The 16,551-nt window shown below is 38.4% G+C and overlaps 1 protein-coding gene across 9 annotated transcripts in view; it reads left to right on the top strand.

Annotated features, from left to right (window-relative positions):
- ZC3H13 (zinc finger CCCH-type containing 13) overlaps positions 1-16,551 on the top strand; it is a 103,566-nt gene that overhangs the window by 57,080 nt on the left and 29,935 nt on the right. For all 9 annotated transcript variants that reach the window (XM_061434564.1, XM_061434563.1, XM_061434562.1 and 6 more), the window contains 2 exons: positions 7,873-8,183; positions 10,695-11,159. In XM_061434564.1, coding sequence (XP_061290548.1) covers positions 7,873-8,183; positions 10,695-11,159 — 776 coding nt within the window. The remainder of the gene's footprint in view (positions 1-7,872; positions 8,184-10,694; positions 11,160-16,551) is intronic.

Raw genomic sequence — 16,551 nt, 5'->3', positions numbered from 1 at the left:
GACTGATCTCATTTAGAATAGACTGGTTGGATTTCCTTGCAGTCCAAGAGCTTGGAAACAGTCTCTTCGTGTGCTAGGGATGCTGAATATTTTCTTCTGACTTTTGATCACAGTGATGGGTACAATTTTTAGTTCACTCTAGTCATGTAAGTCTCTTGAGCCAGATTCTGAAAAATCACTTTATTTAAATGGCACCTAATTCTGGGCTTGAATATGGTTGAAGGGTGTGCTGATAATAAGTCTTAACATTCTTCTTTATTCTTTAATTGAGGTTTTTTAAATAATTCATTTCTACATAAATACAAAAATGAAATTGAACCACAGTTATTAGTACTTGGACAGAGGAGCCTGGCGGGCTATAGTCCATAGGGTTGCAAAGAGTCAGTTGCAACTGAGCGACTAAGCACATACTCTACAAAAATGTTGAATCACTATGTTGTACACCTGAAACTTACAATAAAGAAGGCTCCTCTGTCCATGGAATTTTCCCGGCAAGAATACTGGAGTGGGTTGCCATTTCCTTCTCCAGGGGATTTTCCCACGCCAGGGATCAAACTGAGGTCTCCCACATTGCAGGCAGATTCTTTACCATCTGAGCCACCAGGGAAGCCCCTGTTTATATAGAGTCCGTTTAGAGCTATTATAAAATATTGGCTATATTCCCTGTGCTGTACAATAAATCCTGGTAGCTTATTTTATACCTAGTAGTGACTTACTTTTTAAAATAAGTTTCTTATGTAAACAATAAAGCCTAAATATTTCTATGTGTGAAATGTGTACCATTTTGTGTTCTATTTTACCACTGAAAGGAGAGTTGATTTTGATAGTGTCCATAGTTCATTTAGTGTTTTTTAAGTGTGCTTTTTTGCATGATGATTTTAAAGGTTGAATTATGAATTTTAGCTCTGATAGCTTACAGTGAACAATGTTAGATTTGTGATCGCCAAAGAAGATTTAGCTTCGGGACCAGGAGCCAGGCTTGATCACTCAAGAGCTTTTGTGTAGCAGAGTTTTATTAAAGTGAAAAAGGGACAGAGAAAGCTTCTGACACCAACATCAGAAGGGGATGGACAGTGCCCCCTGCTAGTCTTAGCAAAGGGAGCTATATACTTTTGTAATTGGTTATTACAGTAAATCAAAAGAATGTTTAAAGGTTGTAAAGGCCTTATCAGACCCACCCCCATAATATACATTTTAAAGTAACGGAATTAGAACTAACAATAAAAAGATTTTATAAGACCCACTCCCACAATATACATTTTAAGATGACAGGATTAGTCAGAAGGTTCTCAAGAAGGAGAAACACGTCCTCAAGCAGGTTATGTTCAGTTCAGTTCAGTTCAGTTCAGTCCAGTCACTCAGTCCTGTCTGACTCTGTGATACCATGGACTGCAGCACGCCAGGCTTCCCTGTCCATTACCAGTTCCCGAGCTTGCTCAAATTCATGTCCATTGAATCGGTGATACATTGTTGTTATATAATCCTTAGTACAGAGTTTAAGCTGAGTTGTTTTGTTGTGTAATCATCAGCTCTGGGCTTAAAGAAAAAAACATGTGTCCTTTTCTTTTCCTCCTCCCCATCCTCCTCCTCCTCAGGGACCCCGGACTTCTTATCAACCTAAGAATTGACTCTCTTAGTTACATTATATAAGCATATTTTCATATTTGAGACATAGAAACCATTTATTGAGAAAAATTGGTGTTACAAATTTTAAGAAAGTCTGGAGTAAACATATCAGTTTGTAGGTGGAATTACTTGCATCTCAAATGAAAGGAACTTTCATTTTAAATTGCATAAATTTTCATATCTTTTCCTCAAGTATACCCTGAATATTCTCATTCCATGTTGTGTCGTAATTATAGCAGCATTAAAAAGCTTTTGAATGGCATCAACTCAAGCTAAAGATTAGCTTTCCTTGTGTTTTATAAATCACAGTGCACTTGCTGACAGTCTACAGTTTTCTGTTTTAAGGTATTGAGGCTTCTGTTTGTGCAATAAGCTTTCCTTTGTTCTTTATTTGAGTGTCAAATGTCACCTCTTTTTTCCCTTCTGATAGGAAATCATTCAGTTTTAGAGTGTACTCAGTTCAGTTCTATTCAGTTGCTCAGTCATGTTCAACTCTTTGAGACCCCATGGAATGCAGCACGCCAGGCCTCCCTGTCATCGCCAACTTGCTTGCTCAAACTCATGTCCATCCAGTTCGTGATGCCATCCAACCATTTCATCATCTGTCATCACCTTCTCCTCCTGCCTTCAGTCTTTCCCAGCATTGGAGTCTTCTCCAGTGAGTCAGTTCTTCACATCAAGTGGCCAAAGTATTGGAGTTTCAGCTTCAGCATCAGTCCTTCCAGTGATTATTTGGGACTGATTTCTTTTAGGATCAACTGGTTGGATCTCCATGCAGTCCAAGGGACTCTCAAGAGTCTTCTCCAACACCACAGTTCAAAAGCATCAATTCTTCGGTGCTCAGCTTTCTTTATAGTCCAACTCTCACATCCAGACATGACTACTGGAAAAACTGTACCTTTGACTAGACAGACCTTTGTTGGCAGAGTAATGTCTCTGCTTTGTAATATGCTGTCTAGGTTAGTCATAACTTTTCTTCTAGGGAGCAAGTGTCTTTTAATTTCATGGCTGCAGTCACCATCTGCAGTGATTTTGGAGCCCAAGAAAATAAAGCCAGCCACTGTTTCCACTGTTTCCCCATCTATTTCCCATGAAGTGATGGGACCAGATGACATGATCTTAGTTTTCTGAATGTTGAGTTTTAAGCCAACGTTTTTACTCTCCTCTTTCACTTTCATCAAGAGGCTCTTTAGTTCTTCTTCACTTTCTGCCATAAGGGTGGTGTCATCTGCATATCTGAGATTATTGATATTTCTCCCAGCAATCTTGATTTCAGCTTGTGCTTCCTCCAGCCCAGCATTTTTCATAATGTACTCTGCATATGAGTTAAATAAACAGAGTGACAGTATACAGCCTTGACATACTCCTTTTCCGATTTGGAACCAGTCTGTTGTTCCATGCCCAGTTCTAACTGTTGCTTCCTGACCTGCACACAGATTTCTCCAGAGGCAGGTCAGGTGGTCTGGTATTCCCATCTCTGTGAGAATTTTCTAGAGTTTGTTGTCGTCCACACAGTCAAAGGCTTTGGCATAGTCAGTAAAACAGAAATAGATGTTTTTCTAGAACTTGCTTGCTTTTTCGATGATGTTGGCAATTTGATCTCTGGTTCCTCTGCCTTTTCTAAAACCAGCTTGAACATATGGAAGTTCACGGTTCACATATTGCTGAAGCCTGGCTTGGAGAATTTTTAGCATTACTTTACCAGCGTGTGAGATGAGTGCAGTTGTGTGGTAGTTTGAGCATTCTTTGGCATTACCTTTCTTTGGGATTGGAATGAAAACTGACCTTTTCTAGTCCTGTGGCCACTGCTGAGTTTTCCAAATTTGGTGACATACTGAGTGCAGCATTTTCACATCATCATCTTTTAGGATTTGAAATAGCGCAACTGGAATTCCATAACTTCCACTAGCTTTGTTCATAGCCTTCACATTGCAGGATGTGTGGCTCTAGATGAGTGATCACACCATCATGGTTATCTGGGTCTTGAAGATCTTTTTTGTATAGTTCTTCTGAGTATTCTTGCCACCTCTTCTTTCTATCTTCTGCTTCTGTTAGGTCCATACCATTTCTGTCCTTTATCGAGCCCATCTTTGCATGAAATGTTCCCTTGGTATCTCTGCTTTTCTTGAAGAGATCTCTAGTCTTTCCCATTTTATTGTTTTCCTCTATTTCTTTGCGTTGATCACTGAGGGAGGCTTTCTTATCTCTCCTTGCTTTCTTTGGAACTCTGCATTCAAATGGGTATGGCTTTCCTTTCCTCCTTTGCCTTTAGCTTCTCTTCTTTTCTCAGCTATTTGTAAGGCCTCTTCAGACTGCCTTTTTGCATTTCTTTTTCTTGGGGATGGTCTTAATCACTGCCTCCTATACAATGGCCTGAACCTCCATCCATAATTCTTCAGGAACTAGAGTGTACTAGTTAATGTGAAATGTATTTTACTACATCCCTGCAATATTCTAGAAGCCTAATTGCTAATAGTTTAGGTCAGATTTCAAAACTGTTTTATAACCTAGAGTCACGTCTTTTATATATGCAGAATGAACATAGGTGTGGGACCAATTAGGCTTATATCCATAATTTGACTCATCTTGTTTTGGTAATAGATCCTCTCTGTCTTTTCACTATTTTTCAGTCTTCAGACTTAAAAAAAAAATAGTAACAGAAAAAAATGTAAAAATGCTGTGATTTTTACATAATATCATAGACTGGGTAACTTAAACAACAGGCATTTATTTCTCACAGACCTGGTTTCTGGGTAGTCCAAGGTCAAGGTGCTAGCAGATTTGGTTCCTGGTGAAGGCCTTCTTCCTGGTTTGTAGGTGGCTGTCTTCTCACTGTGTCCTCATTTACAGGGGAGAGAGAACTCTGTAGTCTCTCTCTTTGTCCTCTTATGTGGACACTATCCCCTTATGGGAGCCTCATCCTCAGGACTTCATTTAAACCTAATTATTCCCAAAGGCCCTGCCTCCAAATAGCATCACATTGGAGGTTAAGGCCTCAAACATATAAATTTGGAGTAGGAGGGGGAGGGGACGCAAACATTCATTTGATAACAGATGATTTAATCAACAAACTCCCCTCTCCCTGCCCAAAAGGATAAGTAGAAAAATATGGTTAAAATGCTGAACATAACTTGACAACACATTGGTGTTCAGTCCTTAATATGATAGCTTGATTATCTAAGCTTGAACTGAAGTTTTTCTTCCATTTTTGTGTGGATCACAACAAATTGGAAAATTCGTAAAAAGATGGGAATATCAGACCACCTTACCTGTCTCCTGAGAAACCTGTATCTGGGTAAAGAAGCAGCAGTGAGAACTGGACATGGAACAACTGACTGGTTCAAAATTGGGAAAGGAATATGACAAAGATGTATATTGTCACCCTGCTTATTTAATTTATATGCAGAGTACATCATGTGAAATCCTGGGCTAGATGAATCACAAGCTGGAATCAGTATCACGGGGAGAAATATCAATAAGCTCAGATTTACAGATGATACCACTCTAATGGCAGAAAGTGAAGAGGAACTAAAGAGTCTCATGATGAGTGTGAAAGAGGAAAGTGAAAAAGCTGGCATGAAACTCAACATTCCAAAAACTAAGATCGTGGCATCCATTCCCATCACTTCATGACAGTTAGAAGGGGAAAAAGTGTAAGCAGTGACAGATTTTCTTGAGTTCTGAAATCACTGTTAATGGTGACTACAACCATGAAATTAAAAGATGCTTGCTCCTTTGAAGGAATGCTATGACCAGCCTAGACAGTGTATTAAAAAACAGAGACATCACTTTGCCAACAGAGGTCTGTGTTGTCAAAGCTGTGGTTTTTCAGGTAGTCCCATTTGGAAGTGAAAGTTGGACCATAAACAATGCCTAGTGTGTAAGAATTGTTGCTTTTGAATTGTGGTGTTGGAGCAAACTGTTTAGAGTCCCTTGGACTGCAAGGAGATCAAACCTAAAGGAAATTCACCCTGAATATTCATTGGAAGGACTAATGTTGAAGCTGAAGCTCCAATACTTTGGCCACCTGATGTGAAGAGCTGACTCATTGGAAAAGTCCTCGACGGTGGGAAAGATAGAAGGCAAAAGAGAAAGAAGCAACAGAGGATGAGATGGGTAGACAGCATTACCAGCTCAGTGAACACGAGCTTGAACAAATTCAGGAAGAGAATGGAGGACAGAGGAGCCTAGCATGCTGTAGTTTATTGGGTCACAAAGAGACATGTCCTAATACCTGAACAACAGCAACAGTAGACACCAAATTTGAACAGAGATGTGATTAGACTGTAATGTGTTTTTTAAAAGACAGTATTGTGAACTGTTTTAAGTTTGTGAACAAATCACCAAAAGGAGTTGCAGACATTCCTGAAACAATTTGAGTTTATCTCAGAAATAAACTCAAAGTTAAGCAAAATGTCAGTTCAGTGGAGAGCTACATTGTTTATTTTTTCAATTTAGGTGTTTCCAAATTGATCAGAACCTAAGGAAATTGAATTTGGAAAGCACCAAACAATAGTCAAATTAGAATGAGAATTTCTCAGTCCTGCAATAATTTTTCTGTTCAGTATATGAGTAGCCTTTGGTCATAAATGGTTTTCCAGATTTGGCTAAGACTCATGGAGCATTTCTGCTCATACCTGTTAGTAAATATATTCCAGTTTAGAGTCAGTTTAACTCTGGTGGTTTATGTCTTATTTTTTGTATATAAGGAAAGAATAACAGTTTTTATTAAAAGTATGAAAGTTTTGTAATCATAAATAGCTAGAATGTTTAGATAAGTGTGGTGTTCTAGTTAGCTGATATTTATTGATTGTTGTTGTTTTACTGTCAACTTTTATCCAAAAAGTGTTTCTGTTCGCTCAACTCATTATTTTACAAAATCCTTTCCAATGTATTAGACCACTTTCCTGGCTCAGCAACATGTATTTCATAGATTTAAACCTTTTATTGATAAAAGTTCTACTAAGGCATCATTTATAAACAACATAGTTTAGGGCAAGGATTCTCCAGAAGGTTTGATTTTACCTGCCTGGAGACATTTGGAGCTATATGAAGTAATTTTTACTGGTATGAATGGGGGTGGGAGTCAGATGGTACTGGCTTCTATGGGTAGGGGCCAGGGATGATCTCAACATCCTCCAATGTACAGGATAGCCCCCAGCACAAAGAAGCACTGCATACAAAATGCCAGTAGTTCCAAGATTGAGAAATCTTGGTTTAATAACTTTGTCAGCATTGCAGAAGTTAAAAAATACTCATCATAGACACTGAAGGTAATTCCATAATATGTTAACAGAAACTCATAATTTTTTTGAGCAACCATGTAGCCTTGAAATGATTGCTTTGAGAAATATGATATTTATCTCAGTATGTGGTATCTCAGTATGTGATGTCTGGAATGCTGTTTTTTTATATGTTAGTCATGTTTCTTTTCAGTTAATGTGCAAATGCATGTGTTCTAGCTCTCCGTCACACTTAACTTTTGCATATTCATTGTAGACAGAGCCCAGGACCTAACAAATCATAGGAGTGATTCAGATGTGCTTCATGTGTTTTTAAGTTATTTCTCTGGCAGCAGTCAAGCAACATGATTTGAAGGGAGTAGAGGGAGCCTTAGTTAAACCAAAGCTTATGAACTAAATTTCAATTTGTACTGCCCAAGAGTGAAAGGTAGGTTATTTAAGATAAAGACAGTATAGGCAGTATGTCCTGTCCTTAACCCTAGTGTTCTTTCCCCATCCTACATGTCAGCCCAGGCAGTCAAACTTTATGTTTGGTATAGCTGGTGATAGCTTTTCGTTTCTCCCACAACCCTGAATTATAGGCATTCTCACAGCCAGTAATATCTATCTAGATCTCACTGGTATGTTTTCTCTTTAGTTCTTTGTGGATTCTGTCCTCTAAGTACCCATTCACACTGTCAGGGATCATCTCTGGTTAAGAGTGAATTCCGTACTTTATGTGATAATAAGAACCGTTTGTGATCAGGGAGAATGTTACCTGGAAAAAGGAAGTGTGCCTTGGAGCCAAAGCTCAGGAGGTCAATATGTGTCTCATCTAGAACTGTTGCCTCAAACTGACTTAAAAATCAACCTGTTAATGATTTACATCATTTTGAATTAAAATTATTATTCACACTTTTAGCTTTAACTTTTATATTCAGGGTTTTGTTGTTGTTTTAAAAGACTTTCCTTTGGTGGAAAGTGAAGGCTCTTGAACCCAGTTTTTTATTGTTTCTCTTTACAGATCCACTTCCCCAGCAGGACAACATCATTCTCCAATATCTTCTAGACATCACTCATCTTCCTCACAGTCAGGATCATCGATTCAAAGACATTCTCCTTCTCCTCGCCGAAAAAGAACTCCTTCACCATCTTATCAGAGGACAATAACTCCACCTTTACGCCGCTCTGCTTCTCCCTATCCTTCACATTCTCTGGCTTCTCCTCAGAGAAAGCAAAGCCCTCCAAGACATCGCTCTCCAGTGAGAGAGAAGGGGAGGCACGATCATGAGCGAGCTTCACAGTCTCACGATCGGCGTCATGAAAGGAGGGAAGGTAAATACTCGGCAGTGTTGTGGGTTTTTTAGAGTTCTTTTATGTAAGTGGATATTTTCTTTATTAAAAAATCGGACATTCAGATTTATTGTTAGAATAAGGGATAGAAGAGAACTGTGTTATATACTACGTTTTCTGTAACACGTGGATCAGAGCTCTTTAGGGCAATAGGCAATAGGCAATTTCCATGCTTAAGGACATGGAAATGTAAGCTATAGATATATGTAATTGGGCATTTATATGTATATTAAGTTGTTGCTTTCTTTCGGTACATTGTTTTACTTGAGTAGTCTCAAGTTCTAGAAATTTGGGACTATATAGTTCTTAAGAGTGTCCGTCTAATTGCTTAGTTAATTCTTTAAAAACAACAGAAGAGGTTAAAAGAAAAGCAACAAACCAGGGAGCAGAGTTGGAACATATCAGAGATGTCTTAACAAAGAGGTGTGGGCTGGGGGAATGTTCAGCAGGTCCATGGGAACCAAGTGATCAATTTTCCAGGTCTAACTCAACAAAGAAGTAAGCAAGACAGTTTTTAGATTCCTGAGCATTACATTAACTTTGAATTTGCTATTCCGTCTTCAAACTGAGATTGAAGTAGTACAGTTGAAGCAGTACAATTGAATCACTCTCATCTCTTTCTGTAATTCTTGTCTAAGCTTCTTGTTGTTTATTTAACTTAGCAAGCCTTTTTCCTAAAATCTTCTAAGTTAGTTTTTTTTAACATAAAGAATACTCAGGAAATATGTGCTTACTTGCAACAGCATTTCTATTTAATGTGCACTTTTAAAGTCTCTGTATCACATAGCATCTCCTGTGAAACATGTTGAACTTATTCTCCAGTCAACAGTGCAAGAAATAATTATTTTTTTCTAGAAATGATGGATGCATAGATAGGGACTTAGACAGGGCATGTATTTTAGAGAATTATTGCTTGTATACATGATTTTGGAACCAGATCAGCACAGCAGTATATATAAAACATTGGTAAGTGGGGAAAATGCTCTTACACCTATCAACAACTAAGGTTGACTGGGAATATGGTATATTTTTAGTGACTACTTATTGAATGAAAACTCTTAATTATTTCAAAATACTATTTATTAAACACAGTTTCCTTAATGAAAGGAAAATTTAGTATGCAGTTGATTCTTACAAGAATGCTTTGTTTTGTGGTAAGGGAGTTTTATGGTATATGAATCCTTTTAATAATAAATCATACACTTTTTGATTGTTTGTAAGGAGGATGTTTCTTTAATCTTCCGAAAGTCATTTTTTGAAATAAGAATAATTTTAGTGAAAGGATGGGAAGGAAGGTAAGGAGCAAATACAGGAACTGAGTGTCTTTGGTAAAGACAGCTGGGGGCATCATAAAAGAGAACCTAGTGCGAAGTGATCAAATTTCTAGGCACACTTGGTATTGGAGGAGGACTTGAAGTCATAGATGTAGTCAAAAAAAATTGAGACATTGTCAGATTCTTGCCTAGGGCTTCTATCCTTAGGTGGCGTTTATGGATGTAGGCAGAGGAGATAAGTCATTGATGAGGATCTTGTGGATACTAGACAGGGAAAGTCTACGGACCTACCCATAGGTCCTAGGCTACTATAAAATGGCTAAAATAGCGTCAGATCTTGTGGTTGTTCCAGAGTATAAGAGTAATTTACAAAGGAATCTGATTAAAAAAAAAGTACAGGGGTTGTTCTTTGAGGGTCTCTCGTTAATTCTTTCAGTTCTTTTCAATTTATGCTGTCATCAATTTATGTTTCTCCAGATGTCTCTAAAGAATAGTTTCTAATCTTTGCAAATTCCCACCATGTATGGGGCTGACTAAACCACTTAAGCTCTTGACCTCTGTTCCTTCATGTATACAGTGATGAGTTTGAATTAAATAACTATTGAGGTTCATTCCAGCTTTTTTAAAAGTGAAGTTGTTTTTTAAAGTTTTCCCATGAAATGTTAGAAAGTGCTTTAAGTAGAAAAAGCTTTAGAGATGGGAGTGTGAGTCCATTAAATAGCTTAAAAAAAAAAAGAGAGAGAGAGAAAGGGTGAATAGCAGTATCTTTTTGCCACCAGCTTATTAAGTATAGGTTACTCTCAAGTGCTTAAGTACATTGGAGGTCATGTGTGAACTAGTCTGGCCTAATACTTAGTAGAGATGAGTTAAAGTCACTTGTACCTTTGAATCTCAAAGTGATTTCTAAAAGTACTCCATCATTGATAGGATTGATAGGAGATCAGCTTACTTATTTCACATCTTACGTATGGGTATGTTGATACCAGAATATCTTGTTCAATCAAGACAAATAATCCAGGTGTTAATGAAATTACCTTTGGAATTTTAGCTTACAGATAGGTTTAATTTTCTTATTTGCCCATGTTTTCTCCTTTTAGTTTTTGTAAAGAACATGAATTACCATTGTAATAAAAATTAAAGCTGTGTATTGAATACATTGTCTAGTTTCCTACAGTTTTGTGAAAGGAATTACAGTGTATTTCCTAAATTATGTTTACAGAGACTAGAGGTAAAAGGGACAGAGAAAAGGACACAAGAGAAGAACGAGAGTATGAACAGGATCAGAGCTCTTCTCGAGACCACAGGGATGACCGAGAACCTCGAGATGGGCGGGATCGGAGAGATGCCAGAGATACTAGAGACCGAAGGGAACTAAGAGACTCTAGAGATGTTCGGGACTCCAGAGAGGTGAGAGATTATAGCAGAGATAACAAAGAGAGCCGAGACCCCAGGGATTCTCGGTCTACTCGTGATGCCCACGACTACAGGGACCGTGAAAGTCGAGATGCTCATCGAAAGGAGGACGCCTATCAGGAAGAATCCCGAAGTTATGGCAGAAACCATCTGAGGGAAGAAAGTTCTCGCACTGAAATAAGGAATGACTCCAGAAATGAGTCTCGAAGTGAGATTAGGAATGACCGGATGGGCAGAAGTAGAGGAAGAGCTCCAGAGATGCCTGAAAAGGGTAAGGTGTTTGACTTGTCAGTGAACTGTGTCTTGTATGTTCATACAGAAATTATGAAATCTCCTAAGATTTATTTCTGACATTCATTATCACTTTGTCAAAGTAATTTTCAATTAATTGCATTTATCATCTTCTCTATAAATTCTGAGTAGGAATTATTAGCTAAAATTGCAGAAGATAAACGGGGCCTGACTTAGGGACCCCTCCCCCCACCCCCCCATTTGAATTATGTCCAGTCATGGCTACCATCTTGGTTAATGTGGAACACTAAGAAAATTGCTATCAGGAAATAAAAATCAAAAAGAAGTAATTTCTAATAAATAGGTAAATATATGATAAAATGATCATTAAAATGGAATTTAAAACGATAGACTTTCAAAGTTGGTGGTGTCAGAAATGACTGACTCATGTGTTCTTCAGTACTTGTGCTTGCTTCAAAGCCACCTCAAAACATCCCATGTCAGAATCTTGAGCCATTTTTTCTTACCTTCCTCTAAAAAGAATTTGGCATCACCATTATCATCAATAACCACCTACCTAAGTGAATTTGACTATCTCCACACTTCCTGGACTGGGTCAACTTTGACATCTCTCTTCCTCCACCCACTTTGCTCCCCTCCCCAAAACACTGCTGCAGAGTTCTGACCATTCTTACTCTTTCTATAGGCCTGTTGGTTTATTATAGTTTCACAGTAAGATGAAGGCCCGCCACCTTCTCCTTCATAGTTGTCTTGGCTTTTCTTAACCTTTTGCTTTTTCATATATATTTTTTTATATAAATTAATTTATTTTAATTGGAGTCTAATTACTTTACAGTATTGTAGTGGTTTTGCCATACACTGACGTGAATCTGCCACGGGTGTACATGTGTTCCCCATCCTGAACCCCCCTCCCACCTCCCTCCCCATCCTGTCCCCCTGTTTCATGCATCGAACCTGGACTGGTGATCCGTTTCACATATGATAATATACATGTTTCAATGCCATTCTCCCAAATGATCCCACCCTCGCCCTCTCCCACAGAGTCCAAAAGACTGTTCTATGCATCTGTGTCTCTTTTGCTGTCTCATATACAGGGTTATCGTTACCATCTTTCTAAATTCCATATATATGCATTAGTATACTGTATTGGTGTTTTCCTTTCTGGCTTACTTCAGTCTGTATAATAGGCTCCAGTTTCATCCACCTCATTAGAACTGATTCAAATGTATTCTTTTTAATGGCTGAGTAATACTCCATCGTGTATATGTACCACAGCTTTCTTATCCATTCTTCTGCTGATGGACATCTAGGTTGCTTCCATGTCCTGGCTATTATAAACAGTGCTGTGATGAACAGTGGGGTACACGTGTCTCTTTCAGTTCTGGTTTGCTTGGTGGGTATGCCCAGCAGTGGGATTGCTGGGTCGAATGGCAGTTCTATTTCCAGTTTTTTAAGGACTCTCTACACTGTTCTCCATAGAGGCTATACTAGTTTGCATTCCCACCAACAGTGTAAGAGGGTTCACTTTTCTCCACACCTTCTCCAGCATTTATTGTTTGTAGACTTTTGGATCGCAGCCATTCTGACTGGCATGAAATGGTACCTCATAGTGGTTTTGATTTGCATTTCTCTGATAATGCGTGATGTTGAGCATCTTTTCATGTGTTTTGTTAGCCATCTGTATGTCTTCTTTGGAGAAATGTCTATTTAGTTCTTTGGCCCATTTTTTGATTGGGTCGTTTATTTTTCTGGAATTGAGTTGCAGGAGTTGCTTGTATATTTTTGTGATTAATTCTTTGTCAGTTGCTTCGTTTGCTATGATTTTCTGCCATTCTGAAGGCTGTCTTTTAAAAATGAATTTTTTTAAAGCTTCATGAAAAAACTGTTGGGTTTTTACTTCAAATACATTAAATTTATTGATTAGTAACTTTTTCTATTAAGGTCCTGTGCATGTTTTATTCCTGGGTAACTTCTATTTTTGTTGCCATTGTAAATGGTATTTTTTTAAAAAATTCTCTTTTTTTAAAAACATTTATTTTATTTGGCTTTATAAAATTTTAAATTTTGTTATGCATTGATATATATGTACCAAAAAACTCACACTGAATGGTAATTATAGGGTATTAGCTAGAAACAGCAGAGTATTATAAATTCTGACTGTTTAAACAATAGACTTTCATTTATGTCAAAATTATCCTAACCCAAACTCTAGTGAAATAAAAACAAAAGAATAGATTATAGGTGGAATTTTAGCACCATGGTATATATTTTCATTAGCAGCAGCCTCAACATTTTCTTTTTTTAAAGAACTCTATTTAAAATCACATGTGTATAAGCACGTGGATGGATACCAAGCAGATGCTTCTGGGTTTCTGTTCTGGAGGCCCCACAGGGTAGATTTGCTTTTATTTAGAAATTTACAAAAAGTTAATACCGGATTGATGCCAAATCAGTGACAAGTTTGAAGTCCTTAACAACATTTTGCCTTAGAGTTTACAAATGATATATAAGGCATTATGATAATTTTCTGTGACCCAGGTCATGAGTCTTGTGGCTTCAACCTATATGTTAACTGTAACAAGATCACCTTAATTTTAGCCCCAGCCAGTACACCAATAACGAATCAAGTCTCCCACTTGACTTTTAAACTACTTTGTGTGTGTGTGTGTGTGTGTGTGTGTGTTAGTCTCTTAGTTGTGTCCGACTGTGTGTGACCCCATGGACTGTAGCCCACCAGGCTCTTCTGTCCCTGGAATTCTCCAGGCAAGAATACTGGATCGGGTTGCCATCCCTTCTCCAGGGGTCTTCCCAACCCAGGGATTGAACCCTCATCTCCCACATTGCAGGTAGATTCTTTACTATCTGAGCCTCAAGGGAAGCCCCAAATAAGGCATTACTCAGGGCATTATAGAGTAAACAGAAGGAGAAATAAACCAAGATTCCATTAATTCTCAAATTCCATACGTTCTTTCTATTGGATATAGCTTTGGCTTTAGAAAAGGAAGGTACAGGGCAGGAGAAACTCAAACACTTTGATGCCTCTTGTCTCTCTCTTCCATAGGGATGTAGTTATTTTGGTCAAAAGTGAAAGTGAAGTCACTCAGTCATGTCCGACTCTTTGCGACCCCATGGACTGTAACCTACCAGGCTCCTCCATCCATGGGATTTTCCAGGCAAGAGTACTGGAGTGGGTTGCCATTTTCTTTTCCAGAAGATTCTCTTTTTAATAATGTGTTCACATGGTGCAGAATTTCAGAGCTATGAAAAGATACATAGTGAAAGCCTCCCCTCTGTTCCTGACCTGGTCCTAGCCAATTTTGTATGTAACCAGCTGAAGAACATGCTATACAAGCAAATATGTATGTTTATTCACTTTCTCTTCTGGTTTTACAAATATAATTTTTAAGAATTTTTTATTAAAAAAAAAACAACTATATATTCTGTACACTGCTGTTTTCCCTTTAAAATATCTTAGAGATAGTTACATATAAGTCAGCTTGGTAAACAGCCACATCCTCCTTTTGGTGCATAGTGTATATTGTAGGGTATGCCGTAAGTTATTGAATCCTTTATGTTCGAGCTTCCCAGGAGGCGTTAGTGGTAAAGAACTCACCTCCAGTTTAGGAAACTTGAGAGACACGGGTTCGATCCCTGGGTTGAGAAAATCCCCTGGAGAGGGGCATGGCAAACCACTCCAGTATTCTGTCTGTAGAGTCTCATGGACAGAGGAGCCTGGCGGGCTATGGTCCTTAGGATTGCAAAGAGTTGAACTTCACTGAAGTGACTGTTTTTTTTTTGGTTTTTAATAGTGCTTAAGTAAATGCATACAGGCACACCAAATGATATATTTTAAAACATTTTCTGATGCTTATTGCTGGTGTATGGAATGTTAATTAAATTTTTTATATTCATCTTACATTATGATGTTGCTGTATTTTCTTGGTAGATATAATTAGATTCTCTTAAACATTTACATCTGGGAATAGACATATTTAGCTCTTCTTTCTGAGTAATATTTATTTGTTGTCAGTAACCTGCTGAGCAGCTGTTTCAACGCACTGTTGACTACAAGTGGTATAATGGGCTTCTTTGCTTTGTTTCATATTTTAAGGAATTATTGCTGACATTTCACCATTAAGCATGGTGTTTGTAGATTTTTGTTGTTTGTTTAGTTGCTAAGTTGTGTCCAACTCTTTGCAATTCCGTGGACTGTAGCCCACCAGGCTCCTCTGTTAGTGGGGTTTCCTTTTCCCAGATAAGTATACTGAAGTGGGTTGCCATTTCCTTATCCAGGGAATCTTCCCAACCCAGGAATCAAACCCTAGTCTTCTCCCTTGGCAGGGGAGTTCTTTTCCACTTGCAGATGCTTTTTATTGTGTTTAGGGTGCGTGCATGTGTGCCAAGTCGCTTCAGTTGTGTCCGACTCCTTGCAGTCTCAGGGGTTATAGCCAGCCAGATTCCTCTGTCCATGGAATTCTCCAGGCAAGAATCCTGGAGTGGATTGCCATGCCCTCCTCCAGGGGATCTTCCCGACCCAGGGATGGAACCCGTGTCTCCTGCGGCTCCTGCGTTGTCAGGAGGTTTCTTACAGCTAAGCTACCAGCAAAGGGAATCTCCTATTTTCCTAACTTAGCCGGCAGCTTCTGTCATGCCTGTTTTTTTGTATCTTGAGAAGATCATATAGTCATTCTCTTTTACCTTGTTACTTATGTTAATTTTTTTTTTTAATTTACAACTATTCTTCTAAATAGGTTTTCCTGGTGGCTCAGATGGTAGAGAAACCACCTGCAATGCAGGAGACCACCTTTAACTGAGGTTCAAAGAAGAGCTAATAGCTTGAAGCTACAGCAGCAGGGCTTCTTTGGTGGCTCAGTGGTAAAGAATCAGCCCGCAAATGCAGGAGATGAGGGTTTAATCCCCGGGTCGGGAAGATCCCCTGGAGTAGGAAGTGGCAACCCGCTCCAGTATTCTTGCCTGGAGAATCCCATGGACGGAGGAGCCTGGTGGACTGCAGTCCATGGGATTGCGAAGAGTCGGATACAATTGAGCGACTAACACTTTCATTGTCAGAACTATTCTTGCATTTCTAAAATAAATTTATATTTCATTTCTTTTAAAAGTTCGAAAATAGGTTTGTTAAAATTTAATTTTTAAATAAAAAAATCTTTTTCTATAATTGAGGTTGGTATATAATCACTGTATGACTGTAAATATTTAGCAACTTACTCTTCAGAAAGAAAGCCCTGGCTTGTAGCTAATGCCAGTTTCCATAGTATAAATTACTCCTACCATAGCAGATTTTGAGCTGCTAACAAGGCCACTCAGTGTGAAGATGAGAAGAGAAGCACACTGGTGGCTCTTTGGAGCCAGCATACCATTGCATAGGTTTTAGTTTTTAATACTGTCTTTGT

This window comes from Bos javanicus, chromosome 12 (assembly GCF_032452875.1).
Source record: "Bos javanicus breed banteng chromosome 12, ARS-OSU_banteng_1.0, whole genome shotgun sequence".
In the NCBI taxonomy this organism is placed as follows: Eukaryota; Metazoa; Chordata; class Mammalia; order Artiodactyla; family Bovidae; genus Bos; species Bos javanicus.
Note: the sequence above shows the minus strand (reverse complement) of the source record. Positions and strands in the feature narration are given on the sequence as shown.